The sequence below is a fragment of the Lissotriton helveticus genome, chromosome 2_2 (genome assembly GCF_964261635.1).
Source record: "Lissotriton helveticus chromosome 2_2, aLisHel1.1, whole genome shotgun sequence".
Lineage (NCBI taxonomy): Eukaryota > Metazoa > Chordata > Amphibia > Caudata > Salamandridae > Lissotriton > Lissotriton helveticus.
The window spans coordinates 342,712,729-342,738,836 of NC_136060.1; the positions used below are offsets into that span (position 1 = coordinate 342,712,729).

General features: G+C 43.5%; 1 protein-coding gene across 2 annotated transcripts in view; it reads right to left on the minus strand.

The window, feature by feature from the left end:
* Window positions 1-18,064, minus strand: part of PPP2R2C (protein phosphatase 2 regulatory subunit Bgamma) — a 597,242-nt gene extending 579,178 nt beyond the window's left edge. For both annotated transcript variants that reach the window (XM_078678502.1, XM_078678501.1), the window contains exon 1: window positions 17,607-18,064. In XM_078678502.1, the coding sequence (XP_078534628.1) occupies window positions 17,607-17,670 (64 nt within the window). In that variant the 5' untranslated portion in view covers window positions 17,671-18,064. The remainder of the gene's footprint in view (window positions 1-17,606) is intronic.
* Window positions 18,065-26,108: the final 8,044 nt, after the last annotated feature.

The window sequence follows — 26,108 nt, forward strand, 5'->3', positions numbered from 1 at the left end:
GTGTTAAAGGAGGGGGCGGTGCCAGTAGTGCACAAGACCAGGTCCATACCTTTACGCATGAGGGAGCCCCTCCAGCAAGAACTCAAGAGATTAGTCAGTGAAGGGGTCATCACAGAAATTGAGAGTTCTGCATGGCTAGCACCGATTGTCATCATGGCCAAAGATAAAGGGAACAGCATAAGACTCTGTGTAGACCTAAGAGACTTGAATGCAAACATCCTTGTTGACAGGTTTCCTCTTCCCAGGATAGGGGAGATGCTGAGCACAATAAAGGGTGCCAAGTATTTCAGTGTGCTGGATCTATCATCGGCCTATTATCAGATCAAACTCCACCCTGACTCCCAAATCCTCACTGCATTCACCACCCCGTTTGGAAACTTCAAGTTCCAGAGAATGCCATTCGGATTGGCATCAGCTGCAGCTGCCTTCCAAAGGGTTATGCAACATGCATTGAAAGATTGCAGGAACACCGTCTGTTTTCAAGACGACATACTTATCTATGGAAGTGGGGAAGAAGAACACAACGAAATGGCTAGAAGAGTTTTGGAAAAATTGAAAGAGGTAGGCTTTACCACGAAACCTTCCAAATGCAAACTGGGAGTAAGCTCGGTAGACTACCTGGGACATACATTATCCGAGGACGGCATCAAGCCAAAACTTGACTTAGTGAGGGCAGTGGAGGATGCCCCAACTCCCAAGAGCAAGGAGGACATATTGTCGTTTCTAGGCCTTGCTGAATATATGGCCAAGTTTATCAAGGACTTCGCGATGGTTTCACAGCCTTTGAGAGACCTCATAAAGAAGGACAGTGTGTTTGAATGGGGCAAGGAACAAGAGATGTCCATGAAGAGTATCAAGAAAGCCATCATCGAAGCTCCGTATATAGGGAAGTTTGATCCCAATGGTGTAACCATCATCTCCACAGACGCGAGCAACAGAGGCATAGGTGCGACTCTGGCGCAGAAAGAAGGTAGCAAGATAAACGTGATAGCCTTCGCATCTAGAACACTCACCTTGTCAGAGAAGAATTACTCAACCATTGAGAAGGAGGCTCTAGCAGTGTATTGGGCTATACGCCATTACAAATTTTTCATTTGGGGTACCACGTTTGAAGTACAGACGGACCACAAACCGTTGGTTGCCCTGTTCACAAAAAAGGACATGGAAAGCATGACGCCCAGGATAGCCAAATGGGCAGTAGGCTTACAAGCCTATAACTTCTCTGTTTCATACATTCCGGGGCAACAAAACAGAGTTGCAGACTTCTTGTCGAGAGCACCCACCGAAGGAGATGAAGAAGAAGAGGAGAAGAATAGTTCTATCCTGGAGGTACGAATGGCGGCGGTAGAAAAAGAGTCCTGGGAAACACAAACGGAACGAGATGAAGATTTGAAGAAGGTGAGGAGGTATATCTTGGCAGGATGGCCAAAGAAATGCAAGGATGTGGAGAAAGAGATCCAGCCATTTTGGAATGTGAGAGAGGAGCTATCGGTGGAAGGGGATCTTGTGCTGAAATCAGGAAAATTAGTCCCTCCAGAAGCCCTAAGGAACCAAGTAGTTGAACTGGCCCACGAAGGACATCTTGGGAGAAGCTTGTGCAAGGCCCGACTTCGTGCAGACTACTGGTTTCCAACTATGGACAGAGAGATGGAGGATAAGGTGCGTGATTGTTACGCATGCGCCTTGAGCGATAAAACCAAAATCACAAGAAAAGCACCACTGGCACCAGTGGAAGTTCCAGAAGTGCCGTGGAGCAAGTTAGGATTTGACATTGCAGGTCCCATCCATGGCAGAGGTCCGCAAGACTGTTATTTATTGGTCCTAGTGGACTACTTCTCGAGCTGGATAACCTGCAAGTCAGTACACAGCGTGAGCACAAAGGTGATTGTTGAGTTCCTAAAAGAGGCGTTCACCCAAGAAGGCATACCCTCAACTTTGGTCACCGACAACGGCGTCCAACTGGTGTCAGAAGAAATGAAGGATTTCCTCAAAGACTGCTCGGTGAATCACATTCGAACGCCACTGTATTGTCCAAAGGCCAACGGAAAAGTGGAGAGAGTCAACCGGATGCTGAAGGAATGCGTACAGTTGGCCAACCGTGCAGGAGAGAACATGGAGGAAGCCATAAGGGACATGCTGTGGGCGTACCACACCACGCCCAAGTCCACCACTGGAAACACGCCTTTTGAGTTACTGAGAGGAAGAAAAGCAGGCACCAAACTCACTCCAGGATGGATGGGGAGAAAACAGACAACGGAAATCGAGCATGGAGAAGTCAAGAGAAAGATAGAAGCCAGCCAACGTAAATACAAGGAGTGGTATGACAAAAAGTGGGGAGTAAAGGAGAGAAAATTTCAGGAAGGTCAAGGAGTCTATGTAAAGAAACCTGAGAGACTATGGAGAGGGGGCGACAAGTTCTATGCCTCCAAGACCATCCGCAGGCCCAATAGAAATTCGGTGGTCCTGGAAGATGGGAGGTTATGGAGCCATGATCGAGTGGTTCCAGCAGAAAGGAGAGAACAGGGGACAGGAATAAGAAGGGCAGGAAGTAACGAAGTAGGAGAGAACATAAGGCAAGACAGAAGGAGTGATAGACTCAGAACATCTCCCCAGTGGCACAGGCAGTACATAATGAGATAGACACACATGCAGACTCAGACTTTCATTCGCTTTTTGTATTGTTTCCTTAGTGTTTTCCAATTTCCCTTAAGGGGGATGATGTGTTGTAACTTGTAACATGGGTTCACCCAAACCCTCTCCCGGTTTCCCCCCCTCCTCCATGTAGAATGTTGGTATCTCCCCAAGTGACAGCTGGGCGCTCGCTGTGGAATGTTGACACAGTGACCCGAGCTATGAGTTTGACAAGCTGACGGCAGTCTAGGATGTTTCACCAGTAAATAAAGAACTTAGTTTAATCATCTGTGTCACGCTTTACTACACCAGGCGATATTATCCAGCGATAACGGGCGTTAAAAAAATTAACGATAAGCGCCCCTAGCGTTAATTTTCCCAGTTTCTTGTTAATATGCCCCTCTGTGTTTTGAAGATGAACAATGCATCACTATGGCCCAGGTTATGAGTGGCCAAAATCGGATAAAATTTGCACCAAACACAGTAAATACTGGCATCGCCGAATGAGGTGTTCACCAGATGTAGTAACTACCTACTATTCTGAGTTTTCTCTAAAAAAATGGAGACTGATATCAGGAAATTAGTGCTCACCAGGCCAAATTCCATGTGTTTTCGTAATTACTACACATTGATACCCAGTAAATTTCAGCAGCGTTTATCTGTAGAAATTATTCAAGAAATAACTGTAATAAGGACATTCATTACCATGATACATGTACTTATATCTACAATGTAGACGAAGTTACCATACATATTGGGGTTCACCGGCCATAAGTAGAGAAAGTTTAGCAAACCCTGTTCGACAATCTATTCTATCTGTTGTGCAGGCCGTCCTACAGGTACTACACCCTTATAATTTGTGGTTTATATCTACTTTGAAAGAACCATTGGACATGTCTACTATTTAAGAAACACGTATTCTGAAATATCAGGTATCTTGTATAGTTCAAAACAATATGGCGCATTGTAAAGATCTTTTCCTTTGCCTTCCCTCCCCCAAAGCCTCTCACCCCCTGTCCTGGGGCAAGGTTTACTTTACTCATGGTCTTAGGTCCCCCCACTCAAGCCTAAATCAACAATGTGGATTAAATGCCATGCTAACAATTGCATCTGGACCCCTACAGATTAATATATATAAAGAATACTTTGACATTTTAAAATGAATACTTTTAAGGGTCTATGGCCATATGTACAAAGCCATTTTGCATTTCCTAATGGTGCGAATCACTATTCCAGGTCGTTTGGAATGCAAAATGATGTTTTTGTATGTAAAAAAGGCATTTTCGATGGTGCAATTTGTGATTTACATCATGTAGAAATTGCATTTTTTGCATTTCTAAATTGGAAATCGAAAATTGGTTTTACCAAATAGCGATTTGCTAACACTATGTACACAGGATTTCCTAATTGCAATTAGTCACAAAATGGCCATTTAGGAAATACCATCAATGTGTTTCCGGTGGTAATTTGGTGCAAATTATAAAAAGTCACTTGAAATGCATCTGGTTCTTTCACAATGGCGGCTCTGTATGTCCTGGTCAAGAGGGTGAGGATTTTGGCTGGTAGGCAGAGGAGGAGACTGGAGAGGATATTTATGGCGAGGGTCACGCTGTTTGAAAAGACTGAGGAGAGGATAAATGAGAAGTATGGAGTGAGTAATGAGGTCATTTTGTATTTAATTGTTGAGTTACATTCTCAGCTACAAACCCAACAGCCAGAAGCAATGCAGTTTCATCACATGCACAGGTATTATATTGTTAACACATTTTATAATCAGGCAGTTACCATGGAGTTACAAACAATAATAGAGCATCAAGGGTACAAGGCAATAGCTAAGTTACCGTGGAGTTATAGCAGTAGCAGGGGGAGTGTCACAAAGTGCATTTTTATGGGTTTTTCCATAGTTTTTTTACATCATGATTGGCAAATTGTACCAATTTCTTTTTTTTCTCAAACACCCTCCAAGATATACAACACACTAAATTAATGTTTTATAGGGTAGGGCAGTCTCCAAGCATTATTGTGTTGATGGTACACATATTGCCATATGTCCCCCCTCTGAAAATTAACTCATTTACAGAAACAGGAAAAGCACCTATTAACTCAATGATTAGGAAGTGTGTGGTGCCTCATGCATCATAACTGAACTTGCAGCCAGATTCCCGGGTAGCACACATGACACAATGGAATAAATAACCGTCTGTCTCTAGGGTTAATTTAGGGATGTTTTTTTACTTGGTTAGAGGATTAGGAGCTCAATCCATACAGTATTATATAGCATGTTTTAAAATAATCTAATTCTTTCTCCTTCTCATACTATTTAAGGAGACAGTGCACACGCCTTGCACCCTTGGAGACTGACACCATACTTTAATCTAAGAACCAGAAGTAAAAGGCAGTGCAACAGAGCACATAAAACAACGTGATCACTAATTGAACAGACATTTGGATGATGATGATGATGATGATGATGATGATGATGATGGGGAGACTTGTAGAGCACATGAATGCCCAGAATGCAGAAATCATGATTTAGATGGCTAAATAAGATTTGTTGACACTACTCTACAGACCTGAAACCTGTTGCAAAATCATTGCTACTTGTGCTTTTTATCACAACATAGCCATGGGGAAGGGTCTGCACAATGTCAACATGGTGCCAGAATCAGACTCAGAGGACGAACTACCACCAGTACAGATTCAGCAAGACAGGACATGTTCAGCAGAGGGTCGAGTACGATGCATAGATATCACTGACAACTATTTTTAAGGTAAATAAAATAGCCAGCACACATGATGGTAATGTTTTTCCATTACTGAAAGATTACCTTTTATTCGAGTTGTAATTATATTTTGTAATTGCTTATCATCAACTGTATCCTTATGGGATGTCATTGTTTAAACAAAGCAACAAATGTTGAGAACACAAACAGAACAATCTTGTAACATACATGTGAGTGCATACAAAAGTTACTTTTTACAACCTCTAGTGTTGGTCATCTTTTTAGCAGAACTTGGCAGTGAAGTTGGGGTTATAGCGGGCCAGATGTGTGTTGGCTTGTTCACCTTGTAGAGCATCCATTTTGCACAGATATGCCACTGAGGCTAGAGACATCTTCATTTTCAGGCGCTAATATGTTCAGGACTGACAGGTTATGTGTTTGAATGTTCTCCAGAGCTGTGGTCACTTGGACCAGACCACGTGCAACATCTTGGCAGCAGTGTCCAATGCCATTTTGGATGTTGACAGTCCCCCTGGCAAGAGTGGGGGTGGCTAAAGTCAATTGCTTAATTGATTTTGTAAATTCGTCATAGCATGCCATGTGCTGCTGGCGCCTGTGGCTTTGCAACGTTGCTCCATTTCCATGGCAGCTATCCAACGCTCTTGACCTTTCTGCAATTTCAGCATTGAACATGACATACTGTGCAGATGCCTATTCACTGTTTTTATCTGTTTGACTTGCAGGCGCTGTACTGTGACAATTGATTTCTCAGGCCCATCGATCAATAGTGAACTGTCTGACATGTCATCAGAGACATCATTAGTATGAACTGAATGTTGTTGGACTCTACGTTGCCTCAGTGTCCAGCACACAGGTGAAGTTTTGTTCCTGTCTTGTGTTTGCTCTTTATCACCTCCCTCAAAGTCTGGTAGGGGTACCATGTTCGCTCCCCTGGAAGTTGGAGTTTGAATTATGGGTGTAGAAGTAGCAATTATGCTGTCATCAATTTCCACTTGTGTGTTAATTTCTTCATCAGGCTCAGTGTTTTCAGACACTTCCTGGGTGTGATCTATTATCTATTTTGAACTCATCCTTAGCGCTAGGCAAGGTTCCTACTGCCTTTAAGGAGGCAAGGTTGATCCCTCTGCTAAAAAAGACTGGGGCAGACGTGAAATGCCAAAAAAATTTTAGGCCTATTTCCCAGATCCCTTTCCTGGCCAAAGTGCTGGAACAGCATGTTTTGACCGACCTTTCTGACCATCTAGAAAGGAACGGTCTGTTGGAACTAAACCAATCAGGGTTCCGTGCTAATCACAGCACGGAACTGGTCATGCTGTCTATCGTGGATGAGCTCCGGAATAGGGCAGACAAGAAGATACCTGGTGCCCTGGTGTTGTTAGACCTCTCCGCGGCGTTTGACACTGTTTGTCACAAACAACTTTTGTCGCGGATGAGGGATCTCGACATCCACGGCACAGCCCACGCCTGGTTTGCTTCTTTCCTACAAGGCAGGACACAGAGAGTTCAGCTGGGAGAGTTGCTCTCTACTGCAACATCGATCTCCTGTGGAGTGCCACAGGGGTCGGCTTTGTCGCCCCTGTTATTCAATATATATCTCCAACCATTGATTGCACTCTTGAATCAAATGGATTGTCAGGTATACAACTATGCTGACGACACCCAAATCATTATCCAAATGGATGATGCTCCTGGGGCGTCAGCAAATCTGCAAACCATTTTGAAGCACACAGCTAATTGGATGTCGCTGAACTCCCTAAAAATTAACCCGGACAAGACGGAGGTTCTACCTATCACCATCGCTGGTAATCCATGGCATGATGGTTTCTGGCCTAGGGAACTTGGTCCGCCGCCGGCAGTGGCAGTAAAAAGGTTGGGCATCCACGTGGATGACAAACTTTCCATGCGGAAACAAGTTACCACGGTGGTAGGAACTTGTGTTGGCTTGCTCCGTCAACTTAGAAAAATTGCGCCACTACTGTCCTATTCCACTTTGAGACGGGCGGTTTCCGCAATGATTCTAGCAAGACTGGACTACGGCAACTCGCTTTACTTAGGATTACCCCAAAAACTCCTGGACAAACTTCAGATGGTGATGAATGATGCCGCCAGGCTCATTCATAAGAAGCCCAGGAACACGCATGTGTCCCCACTTATGCGTGAGCTACATTGGCTCCCAGTAAGGCAGAGGGTGCTCTTCAAAGGGTTGTGTATTGCACACAAATCCCTTTATGGTAAGGCACCAAGATACATTAAGACCCGCCTGATTCCATATAAACCGGCTAGGGTGCTAAGATCTGCTGAGGCAACCCTTCTCACACAACCACGTTTCAGATTGGCGACAGTGGGCAGTCGTGCCATCTCGAACACCCTCCCAGCAGTCTGGAATAGTCTATCGGCGGATTTGCGTAAAGAACCTAATTTGCTGTCCTTTCGGAAGAGGTTGAAGACTGTTCTTTTCCAGAAGGCCTGGGGTGGGCTATAAATTTCTGGGAAGGGTCTTTTTAGGATTCCTGCGGTGCTTATCGGACTAGCGCTTAGAGACCCCTGGGTTATAACGCGCTATATAAATCGAAATAAATAAATAAATATTAAAATGTATGTATATAGTTACTGTATATAAATGGTTAATTAGTTTGCATAATATAGTTTATGGTGTGATTTATGTGTTTCTGACATGAAGATTATATATTGCCATATATAGTTTATACATCAACACATACTACACCATATTACTTGGTTGTACTCTACTACTCCGTTAATGCGTTGCCAAATTACAGCAAACATTTAAATGGAGTTTTTGTAGCTAATATGTTGTACTTGTGGACTAACAAACAATATGTTATGGAAAATTTTAGACTAGAAAAATGTTCCCTTGGCTGGAGAATTTAACGAAATTGCTAATAGTGGAATACTTACCTTCATACATAAAACTTTGTGTTTTCCAAATAGCGATTTCCATTAAATCGCTATTTGGAAATATAGAACTGAAACATTCATAAATATGGCCCTAAATTATGGTAATACGCCTCCTGTATATAAAATCAGACCACATTGCAAACCCCATGTAAATTTCCTCGCTCCTTCCGAAGGTAGGTCCGCGGTATGAAAATACGACCAAATTAAAATAAAACAAGCAAATACCTTTAGAAGTTAATTTTCAACATTACTTATTTAAGCATGTCTTTCTTAAAGAAAGATGACTTCCTGACATTCTAAAATGGTCTTAACGTCAGACTGGTTAACACATGGAACCTCACTTACACAAGGAATGAACACAAGGTTGGCGTTGCTGTAAGGTGAGATAAGACTTAAACCTGGAGGTGCGCCTTATTGGGGATATAAATTTACAGCAAAACGGTCGGAAATTGCCTTTATTCCAGTGTATAGGGAACGTTCTAGAAGCAAAATAGCAAAAATGCTATTTGCCTGAATCAATGACAAATCTCATACCATTCCTGAGTCACCTGTTGTTTGGCATCACAGGATCTTTCTGTGCTTACGTCAATCATTCACCGACATGGACCTGGACATATACAGAATAATCCCCACTAGCTTTTAATTTGTGAATCTTTAGACCAGACCCACCCTGTGATAGGATTTTATCTATTTACACTACACCACTTGAAAGTATCTCTAACCTAACGTTCATGTCGAGTTCTCTTTTCATGACTGTTCATTCAAATATTTTTATGGATATACTTTTACTCTAAAACCCTGTGTAAGGGTATTAGACTTTCAAAAATTCAATTTGCACGAATATTATTCTACTACAAGCAGAAAATAAATGTAGCCTAAATAATTCACAAATTACGGATACCGTTTTATGCATGAATGATAGTCCCCTGTCTCTCTAAAAAGTGTGCCAAGCAACTGTCACTAAAAGGTCACAGTTCAACACTTTGCAGAATGACAGGCATCTCCCTCATCACACACATCTGCCCATTTATGCACCACTAAAGCCGAGACCCCTGAGCAGGAAAGCAGGAAAGCATGAGCTGGAAAAGGTGTGGTGCTGCGGCCTGGGTGACAGACTGCGGGACCGGAGGGCTCACGGTTCAATGCCCAGCAGGAGATCAGCCCAGCACCATGTGACTCTGGGCAATAGTAACCACAAAAGAAAAGACGGTTGACTATAAATTCCTGCACCTCATGCCAGTTCTAGTATATGTACAGGTCCCGCGCAGCAAGCCCTGGCATCAACCGTCTATTGATACCTCTGTGCTCCAGATCCTTGGATCACAATTTGTTAGGCGTGGGTGGAATAACAAAGTCCAGATGATAGAAATATGTTTTTACTTAAGTTCCTTTATTTTTCAATCAGTATCAAAAAAGCTTTAGATTCCAGCAAACGCGTTTCGTTCTCCATCGGAGAACTTCATCAGGGCTTAAATAGAATTTCACCGATCAGTGCGGGGCCTAGTAATATATGGATTTCACTATATCCAGAGCTCTGCCCAATAATGTCCCAGAAGCGATGTCTCAATCCATCCCGATCTCACTTGCATCCTGGATTTTGCCTAGTAGTTTCTCACTTCAAGGATGGCCGAAAATAGATGCCAAAGACATATATGTGGAACCTAGGTGAGTCCCTGCACCGAGTCGAAGTCCTTATAGATATTAAAATCGTACTGATGTACTCCCCACTTGGAAAGCAACGGCAGTCTGTAAGATTTTCCCACTAGTCAGCAAGATTTCAAGTTTCTGAGGTTAAAAATGTAGAACCATTAAATTTAGTCCAGTATCCAGCCAATAATCTGGAATCTTATGAGGGGATGAGTTCCCAAGGCTGTGATGTACCTGTTCGTACCGTCCATAGTTCGCGCACTCCGAATTTCGGAGGGTACGAACTGGCTCATCATGGGCGGTGGGTAAATCATCATTCAGTATTTGTCATAAATCTAGTAAACATAGAGGAATGTACCACAGCTCAGGTGAATGTAAGCATGGGCATACATTTTGGAATCGTTTTGTAAAAAGCATTGGAAGATAGTTGGCTTGCATGCTCTGTACGTCGGCAATTTTGACAACATTGTCTTAAGCTTTATTAAAAAGTATTCCAAGGTGGTCGTCAGCTGTGCACATTCTTATTGGCCATGGAGGAATGATTTGTCATAAGGCTTAAGCAAAAGCATTCCAAAATGGTGCCATGCTTGCACACTGTGACTATCTGGGAAAAAAAACATTGGAGAAGCCATAGGCCTGCTTCTGGCGAGACCTATTGGCTTTGCCAAAGCTTGTTTGGATGCATGTTCCTAGTGAGGCTAGGCAGCTGTGGTATCTTCATAGTTAATTTCCTGCTTGGCATTATGGTACTTGTAGTCTCTCAATTTTTTAATAATTTGTTTTGGGTGTGGCCACACAACTTTTGGGAATTATAGAGCAACATGCTGGAAGCATGATGTCCAGTCCTACTATTTCATTTCAGTAGGTAGAAATGTGACTTTCAACTGTATGTGGAAAATGGATCTGTGTAATTTCCTCTAAATGCATTTCTGAGTAACGATTTTGAGAAATGTTTTACAACTAAATGCATTTTAATGAAAAGGTCAGTTAAAATTTCAATGAAACTATTTGGATATTAAAATGTCATTAAAAATGGTGTGTAAAATGAAACTTTTTCCTTAATTTGCAATATTTTTTTATATTGTTGTAAACTGTTTTCTTTGGAAATTGTTTTGAACTATCACCCTAAATCTAACACACATTCGGCCCTTTTGTGTTGATCCAAAACCTAACCCTTGCCTAATCTCCGCCTTACCCAAACCGTGTTCTTTACCATAATCCTACTGATAATCTTGACGCTAATCATTACTCTATCCCAAACCATGACCATAACCTAGAAGATTAACGTTACTCTGACACTAGGATGATCTAAGACAAAATCTTAAACCTTACTGTAACTTTGCCGCTAGCCCCTGTCCTTTCCTCTAAATGTGACCTTTAACCGCAATATATCTCTGATGCAAACCTTTCATTTAACCTTAAAACGCAACCTGTTCCCACCACTATCTTTCATCCTTGCTGCATCCACCCGTTTATCAGATTTGAAACCTGTATCTGAGATAACTGAAAGCCATAGAAAGAATCACCTTCATGAATGCAGGAACTCCAACGCAATCACTAAGTCATAGGTTGGATCTTAACTAGAAAAGAAAAGGTAAGACCAGGTGACCTCTTAAATAGCGGAAAAGCAGTGTCAGCAGATTAAGTACGAATAACCCAATGGATGAGAACAAAGGTGATTTTAATGGACATTAAGGAGTCATTTCTGCAGTCTGGGCAGAGTGTTTTCTGGCTTTCAAGGCTACAAATATTAAAGTAAGTATATTAAGCGTTCTGTAATACATTGACTAAATGCAGTAACATGTGTCTAATGTATTGAGTTATATAGTTTGTTAGATAAGTAATGTAAAAAGTGACTACATTTCACCTTTTTATATTTTAAGTAAACAATTATAAATTATTGTAATGCAAATGAGATGTAGTCACATGAAAATATGTTACTGTGCTGATCAAAGGTGTGTGCTGTGCCACAGAAGACTCGCAGTATTGGTACCGTTGTGTTCTAAAAGCCCTTTTCCTGTAGTGGAAGCCAAAATTGACGGCTAAGCCGGGTGTATTCTGGGGAGTAGTTCTCAGACGTAGAGCTGCACCTGGTGAAACCAATGTACAGCACTCTTTCTGTGGCTCCTATAAGGCCCTAGTGGTTCCTTTATAGTCCCACTAAAACCCCCTGTTGCCCTCAATTGTACTGCAAGAGTCACCAGAGCACACCCTCCACAGCTCACGACCATAATCACAGATGCAGGGTGGAGGCACACACTTCGTCGATTCTACTACTCTTGGGGAAATATAATAACTGTTTAAAGATCAAATATTCATTTTTAACACTCCTCATCAAAAGGAGTACTGCAGTCATGGGGAAACCCGAGGTACCAGGTATGTATTGCATCCACTGAATCACTGTGAATTTGAAGTAATGAAAGCTCTTGATCATGTGAATTAAGAATGTTCTGAAATAAAATGTCACAGCAGGTGCTGGAATGGAATGTCATGAATTTCTTCCGTGAAATATCAAAATTCTTCTTTCCTATCTGAACTTTTGCTCAAAATTGTAGCAGTTGCAGAGAAATACACATTTAATGACTTAGAAAGCAATTTGGTCAATGGTCAGTATCCTGAAACAGCCACATGGCTATATTGTATTTTATATACATTTCTATCATTCATGCATTCATTGTACGATCTTCCAACCAAAGAAGAATCCAGGTCCAATATATTTTTTAATCATATGTAATGTATGCAACTGTGATTATGAAGAAGGCTTCAGTGATCCCTAGCATGTTAGCTAGATACATTTACAAATAAAAACCGTACTATGTTGTATAAATAGGGGATAGTACAGCTCAAATGAATAAATGCACCAGCTGTAGCTAATAAGCACCTAGCAAAAGATCACAGTGGAGGCACTACTGAGGTCAGTAAAAAAAAAACTCAGCTGGTTGATATTGATGAACTATTGCAAAAGTATCATACTTTGGATAACCATGATGCCGAAGTATCCAAACATTAGAATATCTACTGCAGATATCACTATAACGCCTCAGAGGAAGGTGCCGCTGCGCTAAGCAATGAAGCCTTGAATCCATCATAACCAGCATGTCCTCCATCAACAACTGAATGACCTTTGCCTTAGCAGATGTAACCAGAAAACTGGGACCTCTTTGAAGCAACATAGTGATAGTCAAAGCTAACTGCAACAGGACAATTCAACTGTCAGTAACAACAAGTACAGACATACATAGACAATCTTCACTACAGCATTACTTCCGGGATGAATCATCTGTGTACGGAAATGACGACCCTTGAATTCTAGGTATACTGCCATAGTAGTTGTAGAGCTTGACCACCTAAAATTAAACAAGCCCTTCTCCGGCACCTCCACGACTGCTCTGTTCTCTGCTTTCCATGCATCACAAAGTCCAAAGTGGAGGTAAGAGGAGCACTGTAATAGTCTCAGATGTCAGTCAAAGTAGAAATCCCGCCTTACTGAATGTCTGCTGCCAGATGATGAGATTTCTGTTTTCACCACAAATCACCTAAATGATTTATGGAAAAATCCCAATAAGATCATTGTGAAAAAGTTTGGTCTGTCTTTCATTGCCGTACAATCACGGAAAGAGGAAAATAAGACTAGACCGTGCAAAGGAAGAGGTGAAGAAAGAGTCTCAAAATCTCCTGGTATGAGGGGCGTACTAATAGTGTTAGACCCTAAATCAGGTAGAAAGTTGATAGGTGAAGGTTTTCAGTTCCGGTTCAGAGTTCAACATGACACATGCTTGACCACAGAATGTGTGCTACAGGATCTTCATTCATTACTGCCCATATGTTCGGAGGCTGAAATTCCCTAAAAACAGGACCCACTGAAATTGCCTCTTAAATAAATAGGTGCAGGGGGCTATGACGTGCCTGTAGATTGTACCTCATTTCTAGAAGGCGTTCACTGAAGTACTGTAATTCAATGAGGTCTCCCAACAGCATGTGGCACCCAACATAACAACCAATTAAATAAAACCATGAAAGTACCTGGTGTTGCAGTTACTTTAATATAAATCTGTTTTATGACATCACCAAGGACAGGGCACTATTGCTCCCTAGTAAGGAGAGGTCATCTGTTCCATCCCAGATAACCTTCTCGCTGCTAAGGTCTCCACGGGCGAGGGAAATCATGAGATTACAGCACTCATTGATTTCTGACAGCGGCCTAGGACACTGCGCAGCCACACAGCAGTATATCATGCATGCTAATGAGAGCTCCATGTCTGGATGGATTCTGTATGCACATTTTGGATACCGCTTATCTTCTAGTGCTCCAGGGGCCGCTAATGTAGTTTCAGCAGGACCAGGTCCATGAAAGCCCTTCAGGCTATCCACACTTGCATTAAGAGAAAATTACTGGAACTCATTTGCATAGTCACTGGATATCTTGAACATCTGGCTTGGATCTGACTTGCCTGGACCTACATTGGATGACTCTGCTCTAATTTTATGCTTAAAGCTATATTGCTTTCCAGGTAGATTTGCGCTATAAAGATACCCATAGGTAGAAACATCTGTGCAAAATAACTCCTAGTGTACTCAGTTATTTCTGCAGAATGGTGAAGAGCTGGTGGTGGAAGACCTATCTATTCTGCCTGGTATGTTTTTTTACAATTTGAACTGACCAATGCAAGAGTGTATGTCAGACGTCAATCAAGCTATCCCGGTTTTATTTACACTCAGGCTATAAGATTGTACACTTTTCAACCTGCCACAAAATGGACACTTTCCTGGACAGTAAGGACACTCCCATCACAGTCCCCATGGTACTTACACTCAGGCTAAAAGGTCGTACAGGCTACAAGGTCATACAAAGTTTGTCCTGCCCAGTGCCAGCCTTTCTAAGATAGTGCCCTGGCTGTGGGCAGAGAGAAATTTGGCACCCTCGCTGATGGTAGTGAATTAAATGAGGCAGGAGGGGGTCCCTTTTGTGTTCACTGGTCAGTACCTGGATGAGCACGGACACAAATGTCTCCCCACCTCCCCCAGCCCACCTACATCACTGATAGCTTAGTTGCCTCACGTAGACGATGGTTTTGGTGGTGTGAGCAGGGCCGGTCCTAGGATTTTCGGGGCCCTGGGCAAAAGGGAATGTGGGAGGCCCCTGAAATCTACATAGGTGACACCATCTGATCTCAGGGAAGCTGCTTTGTGCAGACTCCACTTGGGCTGCAGCTCCTCTTCTCAGCCACCCCAAGCAACTCTTGTACAGCCCATTTCCAACTGAAGGTGTGAGAATTGCTTGGGGGCTGAGTTAAACCTGTGTGGGCTAAAGTGCTGACAATGGGCGCCCTGCCGAGTCTCTGAACTGGCTGCCTGAGAGGTGTACCCTCCCCTAGGCCTTCCCACTCCATCCCTTGAGGCCCCAGGAGGGGGGCCCCCTCCCATGAGCCCGTTTGTGAAGCATTTTTTCACACTGATCGGCAGACATACACGAGGACTGGTGGGGTGTTAATTGCCATTGTGGGGGGCCCCATCCTGGCAGGCAGAGTGCCAGGCCCTGGGCAGCTGCCCACACTGCCCATGCCTAGCGCCGGCCCTGGGTGTGAGTCAGCAGGATCAGAAGATGAAGGGGGGGCAAGTAAGGCGGCTAAAGGGGCGTTAAAAACATTGCCCGCCATATGATAATGAAAGGCTAAAACCGCTTTAAACTGGCAAATAAGACAAACAAAAACGAACAGGCAGGGACAAGGCTAGAGCAAGCTGAGAAGGGCGTGGCTGTTGGCATAACCTTAAAGCACACAGCTCCATGCGCCCCTCAGAAAACTGGCGCCCTGGGCCTGGACCCACCTCACCCATGTAAAGGCCGGCCATGGACCAGCCACAAAATGGACACTCACCCGGGACTGTAGCACACTCCAGCTACAGTCCCTAAGCCATTGGTTATTGGGCCTGTCATCCCAAGCCCAGTTGCAACCTCTGCCGTGTGCCTCCTGGCACCTGGGTGTTGTCTCTAAACAACACCCCTCCAGCAGTCTACTGAGAGTGTTTACATCGGCAGAGCGCCCCAAAACCCACAGTTCTCTCCTGCTAAATTACGTGACAGCGCCCTTGCTCTACTCATTTGTAAAGTCCGTATTCCACACACGCAGGAGGTACCATCTGGTTCCATTGGTGCATACGTTAGTAAATGCCGCAGTGTTCGCGGTGCGCACAGTAATTCGTGGTCCCCGCACACCCCTGACCTACTAACCGCTGACAGGTGAGAGGGTCCCGGCTGGTCACATTACAGGATGCGGCATGATCGTGTTACATGAGTGAGCCTCGATCAGATGACGACACAATCTGGAGACCCTTGCCTCCCTCCCATTGGCCAGACATCAGGTTGGCGTGAGCTTGAATTATGCAAGACGTGTTATTTCTGCAACGCGCTCTGCAGATGCACTCCCTGGGCCTGCCCGGAGTCACCGCGCCGGCGACACATCCCGACACCGCGGCACTGCAAGAGACACAAACACACGCACGCGGCCCAGTCGAAACATCTGCATGACCTGAGGAGATTACTCTTCCCAACGAAAAAGGCCCACCCAGGAAGATTCGTACAGGAGAGAAGAAAAGGAATCTCCTCACACGCCCACACAATCCAAGGGTTGGTTGGTCCCTATCGGGGTAATACTAAGTACAGATGGATTTAAAGTAAATAATTCAGAACCTTATTTCAAATACATGGTTAGCACCTTGACGCATGGTGATGTTACTACAGCATTTTTTGATCCATCACATTCTAAACACCCAGGGGCAACGGTCGCATGCGATTGGTCTGTTTTAGGCCAGGCTGTTGCAGTAGAACTTTCACATAGTAACTGGCCTGGGCACTCCGCGCGCCCACCCACACTCGCGCGCACCGACGGGGCTGGAAACGGTGATGATGCAGCGTGCATCAGCAGAAGAGAGGCGGCTAGGGATGAGAACCGCGGAGAGTACACATTTCATCATTTTAAGGGAAACGTTAATGTGTCTTATAAGAGCACACCGACGAATGTACAAATGTGCTAGTGGTATATATGTGTCTGTATATAACTACTATCGTTAGTGCATCAGGTGCACTGGCACCGGGGCTAAAGACACGCGAGGAGCCCACTATTATAGCTGGTTGTTACGACCTATATCATGAGGGAAGCTGGGCGCATATTCCTTATTTGCATTAGGGTCTACGGAACTCTTACTACGCCTCTGTGTAGGTAGGGGTGAGTGTATGTCATATATAAAACATATATATATATATATATATATATATGTATATATATATATATACATATATATATATATATATATATGTATGTATATATATGTATATATGCGCACACGCACATATATGTGTACATATATATATATATATATATGTTTTATATATAAGCATATATGTGTGTGTGCGTGTGTCCATCTATATGTGTAGATATAGATGTATATATTTATATACGCGCTTGTGTGTACACAGATACAGATGTATACAGCTATATAGCTCCACATTCATATTTATAGTTATATCTACACCTATATATATATTTAAATAAAAAAAATAGAAATCCAAGAAGCTGCATTTTACATCTTGCACGTGAGATTCCCTAGGGGAAAAGCACATTAATTGCAAAAACGTGTGCCGGCGCAGGTGATGCTGCAGGACGACGTTACCTTCAGTCACATAGCTGTGGTCTCGCAGAAAGCCGTGGTTAATGTTTCGCGTGTCCTCGCCCATTTACAGCAGGATTACTCAGCATGCCTCTCCGCAGCGGACGGGTGGAATCGGCAGAGGTCGTCCGAAGAGCACCATCCATGCTCCCGCTGCCTAGCACGGGCGGAGAGGGGACCAGGAGGCTGAGCACAGCATCATGAAGGCGGCCGCGGAGCAGGTTTACAGCGGAGGAGGAAAGAAAGGCAGGCTCCAGTCTGCTAACAATGCATCAGTTCTCGGGGATGGCGCGTCTTCTCAGTGGCAGCCCGTGTGTCCGTAGGCAGGGTGCACAGCGCGCAGTGTACTCAGCCCCTCTTGGCTCCAGACGCTGGTGGTTGCTGGGGTCCTGTGGCGACCAGGGACGCGGCGAGGAGCTCACTGCAGCAAAAGGAGTCGAGTCGAGCTGAGCTGTTGTTGCCGCTGCTGCCGCCGCTGTCATATGCTTTCTGCTGCATCAAGAACAGGCCCCGCCCAGGCCGCCTCCCGCGAGCCAACCACACCGGATCAGCATGCAGGCACGCAGAAAATGGCACTGCAGGCCATTTACAAGGAGCTCGGGCCGAATCACAGGGATGGGCAAGGAAAAGTTCACCTCAGATTAACACAGGCGTGCTAAATGGATATGGCATAACGGGCAGAGCTGCTGACTTTGGCGACAGGAAACCAGGTTCGAGTCTGCCGTTGGCTCAACATTCTGTGATTCTGGGCAAAATTACACCTGTGCCTACCCCCCCCCCCCAAAAAAAAAGAATGTATCCTTGTACAACGTAATTAGTGCTTATGTCAACCACTCCAATACCTTCGGTGGTATTCGTGCTGTATAATAAAGCCCAAAAGACAAGAATTGCTAACAACCATGTTTGAAAAAGGCAGCATGGAAAATGAGTCAAATCAACAGAGCCTAATTGTGAAAACAGACACAAAGAGTAAATTACGGATGTGGGAAAAACTAAGTAGGAAGGAGATAAATATATCTTGGGAATTGATAACATTGGGGAAATATTTGGAGGTACAACGCGTCCCCAGAGGACTAAGTATCATGCTAATGCCTAGTCAGCAAGACGCTACAAATGAATTGCTACAAGAATGGGGCAAGTACACCTTAAATTAATCTTTGGGGTTGATTAATATTCTGGTAAAGTATATTGAAATTGCACTACAAAAAATTAAGGAACAATTGCAAGAAGTGGAAAAAGAATTGGCATTCTTAAAACGAAATGTGGAAATGACCAAATTCTGGGATGAACTGGAAGGACAAATCGAAAAACATGAAGTAACGAGACAATGGAAACACAATAAGTTTGTACATGACACCATCGATTACGCCGAGGGACGTATATTTACCTTTGCACGGAAATTTGATCCCTTCAGACAACAGCTAGCTCAAGCATCACAGCAAGTACATCAGGCAGTTTTTCCTCAGTAGCCTCTACGGATCTGAGTGGTGGTGAATCAGAAACCCCAACCGAAAAAGCAAAATTAACTTTTTTAGGGGATATGCGCCTAGTACTGCAACAACAGCAGTGGGATCAAAATCAGATGGCGCAACAACAACAAAGAGGAAGGGGAAGAGGAAGACAATGGATGCAAAGAAATCGCAACAAAGACGAAAAAGGAGCAAGCGGCTCATCAGAAAAGATAGGGACAACAACGAGGAGTATGAGGCAAAGGAAGGATCGGTAGAAGATGAGCTACAAGTAATAAACTTGTAAAAATTAGAAATTTCTGAAGTAGAAACATCACTTCTGAAACAAGGTATAAACTTTTGCCCAACACAAAAGATGGACCAAGCGCGAACTAGGATTGATTTGTACCTATATATCCGGAAAATAAAACTTGCAGAATATTTTGGGGAGAATCAAAAAAATAAGAAAAGCGAAGTGGAAAATGAAAAATTAAGATCAACCCTATTAGCAAAAGAATCGGAGCATTTCCCCACTTTATTAAATTTGAATGCAGAAGAAGGTTTGGATATATCTCTCTCAACAGCCTGTCCTCAACTGGGGGCGGAACTAAGTGAAAAAAGACCAAAATCAAAATTTTATCCGCAACTTGTACCTGGAAACAAAATTGATATATTCCAGGAAGCCGTCATTCAGGACCTTTACAAATTAAAGAGATCCAAATACAAAGACAACTTGACAAAAGTTTTAAGAGAAGCCCTGGAGGATCTTGCAAATGATAGCCAAATAGAAATAAAAATAGCAGATAAGGGCGGAAAAATAGTGATCTGGGACCGTGTGGCATACACCATGGAGAGACATCGCCAACTAAGAGATAACACCTTTTATGTAAAATTGAAGACTAACCCAACGATGTCAATAAAAAGAGAAATGATAAAAAAAAATCAAAGTTTGGGCACAAAAAATCTAATTGATGATGAGGAGAGCAAATATCTAACTGTAGAGTTCCCAGTAACGGCGACAATTTATTTTCTTCCAAAACTACATAAGGACCCCTAGAAACCACCGGGGAGCCCAATTCTTTCTGCAAAAGGATCCTTGTTGGAACCAATAGCAAAGTACATCAATCATTTCCTCAATCCATATGTAGTCTGACTTAATTCATACATTAAAGACACAAGCAACCTCCTGAGAATCCTGCAGAAAACACCGTGGCAGGAGAGCTATAATTTAATCACAATAGATGTGATAGCGATGTATTCAAATATTGACAACAGCTTGGGTTTGAAAGCATGTAACTACTTACTGCAAGAGAGAAACATCTACCAAAGTAAACACAACAAGATGTTATTACAAATGATTAGACTATGCTTATCAAAAAACATCTTTATATTTGGCAATCAAGTTTATCGCCAATGCAACGGAACGGCTAAGGGATTTTCTTTTAGTCCCAGTTATGCCTGCTTAGTAATGGGATGGTGGGAGAAGGAGGTGGCATGGAACCCGAAATAGGATAAATTAGTGGAAAAGATAGTAAGTTGGACACAATTTATTGATGACTTATTGATCATCTAGGATGGAAGCAAAGAGGATTTCTAGGAATATTTTCAACTTCTGAACACAAGTATAACCAACCTGAAATTTACGTATGACATCAGTAATATAAGGGTGTTAAATTAGGGGGTCTCTAGTTGGCAGAGGTAGGTACCTTTGACCAAATAGGGACCCTTGCGTCTAGTCAGGGTAAGGGGGTTCACTCCTAAAAAAAACCCTGCTCACCCCCTTGGTAGCTTGGCACGAGCAGGCAGGCTTATCTCAGAGGCAGTGTGTAAAGCATTTGTGAACACATGGAGTAATCCAGTGACACACTACAGATTGACACCACACAGGTTGTATATTAAAAATAAGTATTTTTATATAGACTTAACACAAGACCACAAACGACAAAAATCCACAATACTGTACTTTAAAAATGGTAGAAATAGCTTTGTTCTCTTTAGATGTAAAATGCGACACTTTAAGTTCAATGTACCTTTGGATGCGTAATGCTATACAACGAAAGTGTTGCAGGGAAGGTGATGTGTCGGTTCCTTACACGCAAGAACGGAGATGCGTCGGGTCCCCCTGCTGTGTAGGGGATGCGTCGGTTCTTCTCCACGTGGGGAGGTGATGCGTCGGTTTCTTACTGCGCTTCCGTGGCGATACGACCAGCAATGCTGTGATGTGATGAAGATCCGGAGCAATGAAACAAAATGGCGTCTTCTACTTGATGCGACACGAAGCGTGCATGCCCGACGGCCGTGAGGCGACTCAAGGAGTCTGAGCCACAGCAGGCCCTGTGACACCCTTCTTCGGTGATGCAATGGCGTCTGCTGCGATGGTGACACTCTTCTCCGGTAATGCGAGGCGCTTCGGCGATGCGGCGACACCCTTTTTCAGTGATGCGACGACAGCGGCTACGGCAGCGACACGCTTCTCCGATGATGCGAAGGTATCTGCTGTGACGGAAACACTCTTCTCCGACGATACAAGACGCTTTCTCCTTGCTTTGCAGCCAGGCAACCACTGCAGACCAATCCCCCAAACAGCACTCAGCTTAGGGATAGTCTCCTCCTCAGTGACTCTGGTTTCTCTCCTCAGTAAAGGTTCTTCTTGTTTCCCAAAAGTGATCTAAAGATCTGGGTCCTCATATTTATACTAGCAAATCTTTTGTCCTCTGAAGGCAGAGGGTCCTGTACCCAGTCCAAACCAGTTCTGTGCAGTCCTGGAGCACTTTGTTGACAAGACTCCTTCTTTCCTTTGACAGTGTGGGCCAGGGACATCAGACCACCACAGGAGGTGGAGCCAGCATTGTGGAAGGCAGGCACAGCTCTATTCAGGTCCCAGGTGCAACTCCTCCCCCCATCTACATGCAGAATCAGCCCTGTGCTGACTCACCCTGTCTCCTGGAATCCCCCAGCCCCTGTCACTCAAATTCCAGACAAGGAATACACAACCTAGCAGAGGAAGGCTTGGACAGTTAGGCAAGAAAATACATACTTTTTTAAAGTGGTATTTTCAAACACAGAATGTTAAAACCTACTTCACTAAAAGATGTATTTTATCATTCTGAGTTCAGGCATACTAAACTCGAACTTTTACCTATTCCCTGAGTCAGCTAGGATTATAAGATGTTATAATCAAACTGCCCATTTTGGCCTATGGGGAACAGGTAGCCTTGCAATAGTCAAAAACGAAAATGGCTGTAATTCCCTATCATGACATGCCATACACATTAGGGTATGTCCTACCTTTTACCTACAATGCACCCTGCCCTTGGGCCTACCATAGGGGTGACTAATATGCAGAAAAGGGAAGGTTTAGAGACTGGCAAGTGGGTGCACTTGCCCAGTCAACATGGCAGTACCAGACTGCACATAGGCTCTGCAATGGCAGGCCTGAGACACACTTTACAGGCTGCTTCTGTGGCTCAATCAGTGCTGCAAACCCACCAGCAGCATTTGATTTACAAGCCCTGGGTACACGCAGTGCACTGTACTAGGGTCTGACAAGTAAACAAAACCAGCCCATCATGGAGTCACTAATCCATACATCAATTTACCATAGGGAGAGCATATGCACTTTAGCACTGATCAGCAGTGGTAAAGTGTCTAGTGTCATAAAACAGCCAACAACAGGTCAGAAAAAATACAGGAGGAAGGCAAAATGTTCAGGGATGACCCTCCAAAAAGGGCCAAGTCCAACAAAGGATAACCTTCCTAGATACGGTAATATCTATTAAGAATAGCCAAAGTGAAATTACACTCCAACGGAAAAGCACAGCCACAAATGCAACCTTAGAAGCCACAAGCTTCCACCAATCATCTCTAATTGCAAGTATCCCATACGGGGAGCGAAGAATCTGTAGTGAGGAGGATGAGTGGAAGAAACATAGTGCCACCACAATGGAAAGATGTAGAAAATATAACAAAGGCATTGTGAAGAGGTGCTGGAACAGAGCAAATGAAAAATCCAGGGAGGAATGTCTTACACCAAAAAGACAGAAAAAACAATCTGACCCAGAACCGATAAGATTGATTATGGATTTCTCTCATGAGTCTAAGGATATTGCGAAGACCCTAAGAAAAAAATGGAAAATATTGCAATTGGATGGAACAGTAGGAAAAATAATGGGTACACATCCAACAATCACATACCATAGAGCCAAAAATCTTAAAGATCGCTTAGTGCACAGTCACTTTAAAGGGAAAAAGTAAAATGACTCCTGGTTGAAAACAAAAGGCTTTGTAAAATGTCATGGCTGTGTGCGAAATTGCAAAACAGACAGAAGAAGTCTTGATGGCCAACAATAAAACATGGAAGATCAAGGAACCAATAACCTGTAAAATCAAGTACACAGTCTACGTGATAGAATGTCCATGTATGTTAAAATATGTGGGCAGCACTATTTGCAAACAAAAAAAAAGAGTGCTGGAACACGTACGTGCCACAGTTAATAAGGACAGAAACAACGCAGTGGCTAAACACATAGACGCATATCACAATGGGGACTGGAAATCCCTCAAGTTCTACGGCATAGAAGCGGTATCATTAAATGAATGAGGAGGAAACAGGGTGAAAATTCTCAGACAAAAATAATCGTGCCACATCCTGAAATTAAGAAGTATGACTCCCTATGGCCTCAACCAATCAGAGGAACTGTATATACATTTATAATTTGAACACGACACCACAACTCACAGAAAAAAATCAGTAAGAAAGAAGTAACAACACCAAGCAGTAACCTTACAAACTGGGCCCAATTGCGGACAAGGCAGGCCAAAACCCACTGGAGGCTTAAGCAATGGTTAACCATTAAAGAATTATAAGTATGCCCACTAGAGGGTTCTATGTAGAGATGCTGCCTGCAAAATAAATAGTAGAAAGTAAGCACATAGGAACCAAATATAAAGAACATTGAAAGATGGACACTTATGAAAAATAACTGAAATGTAAAATAATATGGGACTTGGTGTATTGTCTGGAGCACTACAATTTGTAATCCACTGTATATACTGTCACTTGTGAAGTAGTGTGGCTCACTGGTTAGAGGCGGCAGACCCGAGAGCAGAGGACGGCCCGGGACCAGGGTTCGATTCCCGGCGCGGCAGGTTTCTGGACCAGGGTCAGCGGACTCGATAATTCTCTCGCCTCGGTGCCCACTCTGATCAGCGATCACACTCGGCAACTCTGGGCATTAGCTTGCCTCATCTTCACTAACGGCCCCACCAGACCGCCGGGGATGCCTGGTCTCACCCTGGAGATACCCATTAAGGGACCATCTCTCAGGGAAGCCAGGAAGGGTTTCGCAGCGGTCGAAGCGCCTTGGGACCCTACGGGTAAGTAGTGCGCTATATAAATGCCTATACATTTACATTTATAATTAAGCACGTAAGTTGATGGAGGAGACTACATGTCCCAGTATGCAGGGTGGTGGAAGTCTTCCCCTAGACAGCAAATGACGTAAAAAACCTAATATTTGAAAAATTAGGGTGTCTTCGTCAAACAAATCGACCGTGAACAAGGTATTACGAAATACTGAAATGCGTTGGTTAATTGCCTGTTGTCCCAACTGAATGAATGAAAGGAATTAAGGAGTAAATATTATTGGCAAAACGATCCTATGAGAGTGCGACTCTTTCTTTCTACAAAACGAAGGATGTGGTATATATATATATATATATATATATATATATATATATATATTACCGCTACCAATTCCGTCCATTCAAGACAGAAATAAGGGCACACAGGAAGCATCCATCGATATGAATTTATTCAGCAAATGGTATGAGAAACAGACGCGTTTCGGATTGCTCCTTCGTCAGTGTTACAAGGAGCAATCCGAAACGCGCCTGTTTCTCATACCATTTGCTGAATAAAATTCATATCGATGGATGCTTCCTGTGTGCCCGTATTTCTGTCTTGAATGGAAGGAATTGGTAGCGGTAATTTAATTCTCGGCAAGCACCGCCGCGTTCGGGCACCCGCCTGGGAGTGCAGAGTTAAGGTGCAGTCTGGAGCGTTTATATATATATATATATATATATATATATATATATATATATATATACAAATAGCCCCTACAGTCATGAAAAGGAGGAGGCCACACGGGGAGTAATTACGGAAACGTTTTAATAACACAGCTTGAGGCATGATGCATTTCGGCTTACAAAGCCTTCTTCGGATGCCACTGTAGTAATCAGGATACTGCTCCACCTGCACTTTCAAATAGTCCTGCGCTCTCCTATTGGTGAGAGCACCAGCAAACCCCTGTCACATGACCGCACATCAGAAGCAGTGTGGTATACACTACAACTCCCAGAAACCACCTCACCGGGATAGATGCTGCGCGGGACTGGACATGATGAATTCAGTCCAGATGAAATTAAATGCTGGGCAGTACTCAGGGCCGGACTGGCTACCGGGCAGTTTGGAACGCTGCTGAGCTGGGGGGTGATTTCGTTCATGGAGACCTGCGTGTGCTAAACGAAATTCGTTTTGCATTAATTATTTCGAAGCACACGCAGGTCTCCATGAACGAAATCAGCCCCACCATAGTGAAATTAGCTCCCAGCTCGGCAGCTTTCTAAACTGCCCGGTAGCCAGTCCGGCTCTGGCAGTACTGGTGCAGAGTGTCCGAGATGAAATAATCCTGGATGACAAAGTGTCCCAAAAATGCCTCCTTCTCTCTCTCTCTCTCTCTCTCTCTCTCTCTCTCTCTATATATATATATATATATATATATATATATATATATATATATATACATATATATGCAAAAAAGAAGGAGAGAACTCTGGCTAGGTCTCAGTTTAGGTGGAAAGCAGCTCCTGTTAGAGCACTCTCAACACCAGCGACACTCTAGATCTGCTCACCTCAAATGTCTGTTTTTCTATCAAAGTTTTTAAGCATAGGATTAGACAGTTCTATCCATGCCGAGATAGAAAATGACAAAGTCTTTAGCCATTTAAACAGCAAAGTCTTTAAGCATAGGACTAGTACAGTGCAGTCCTTGCC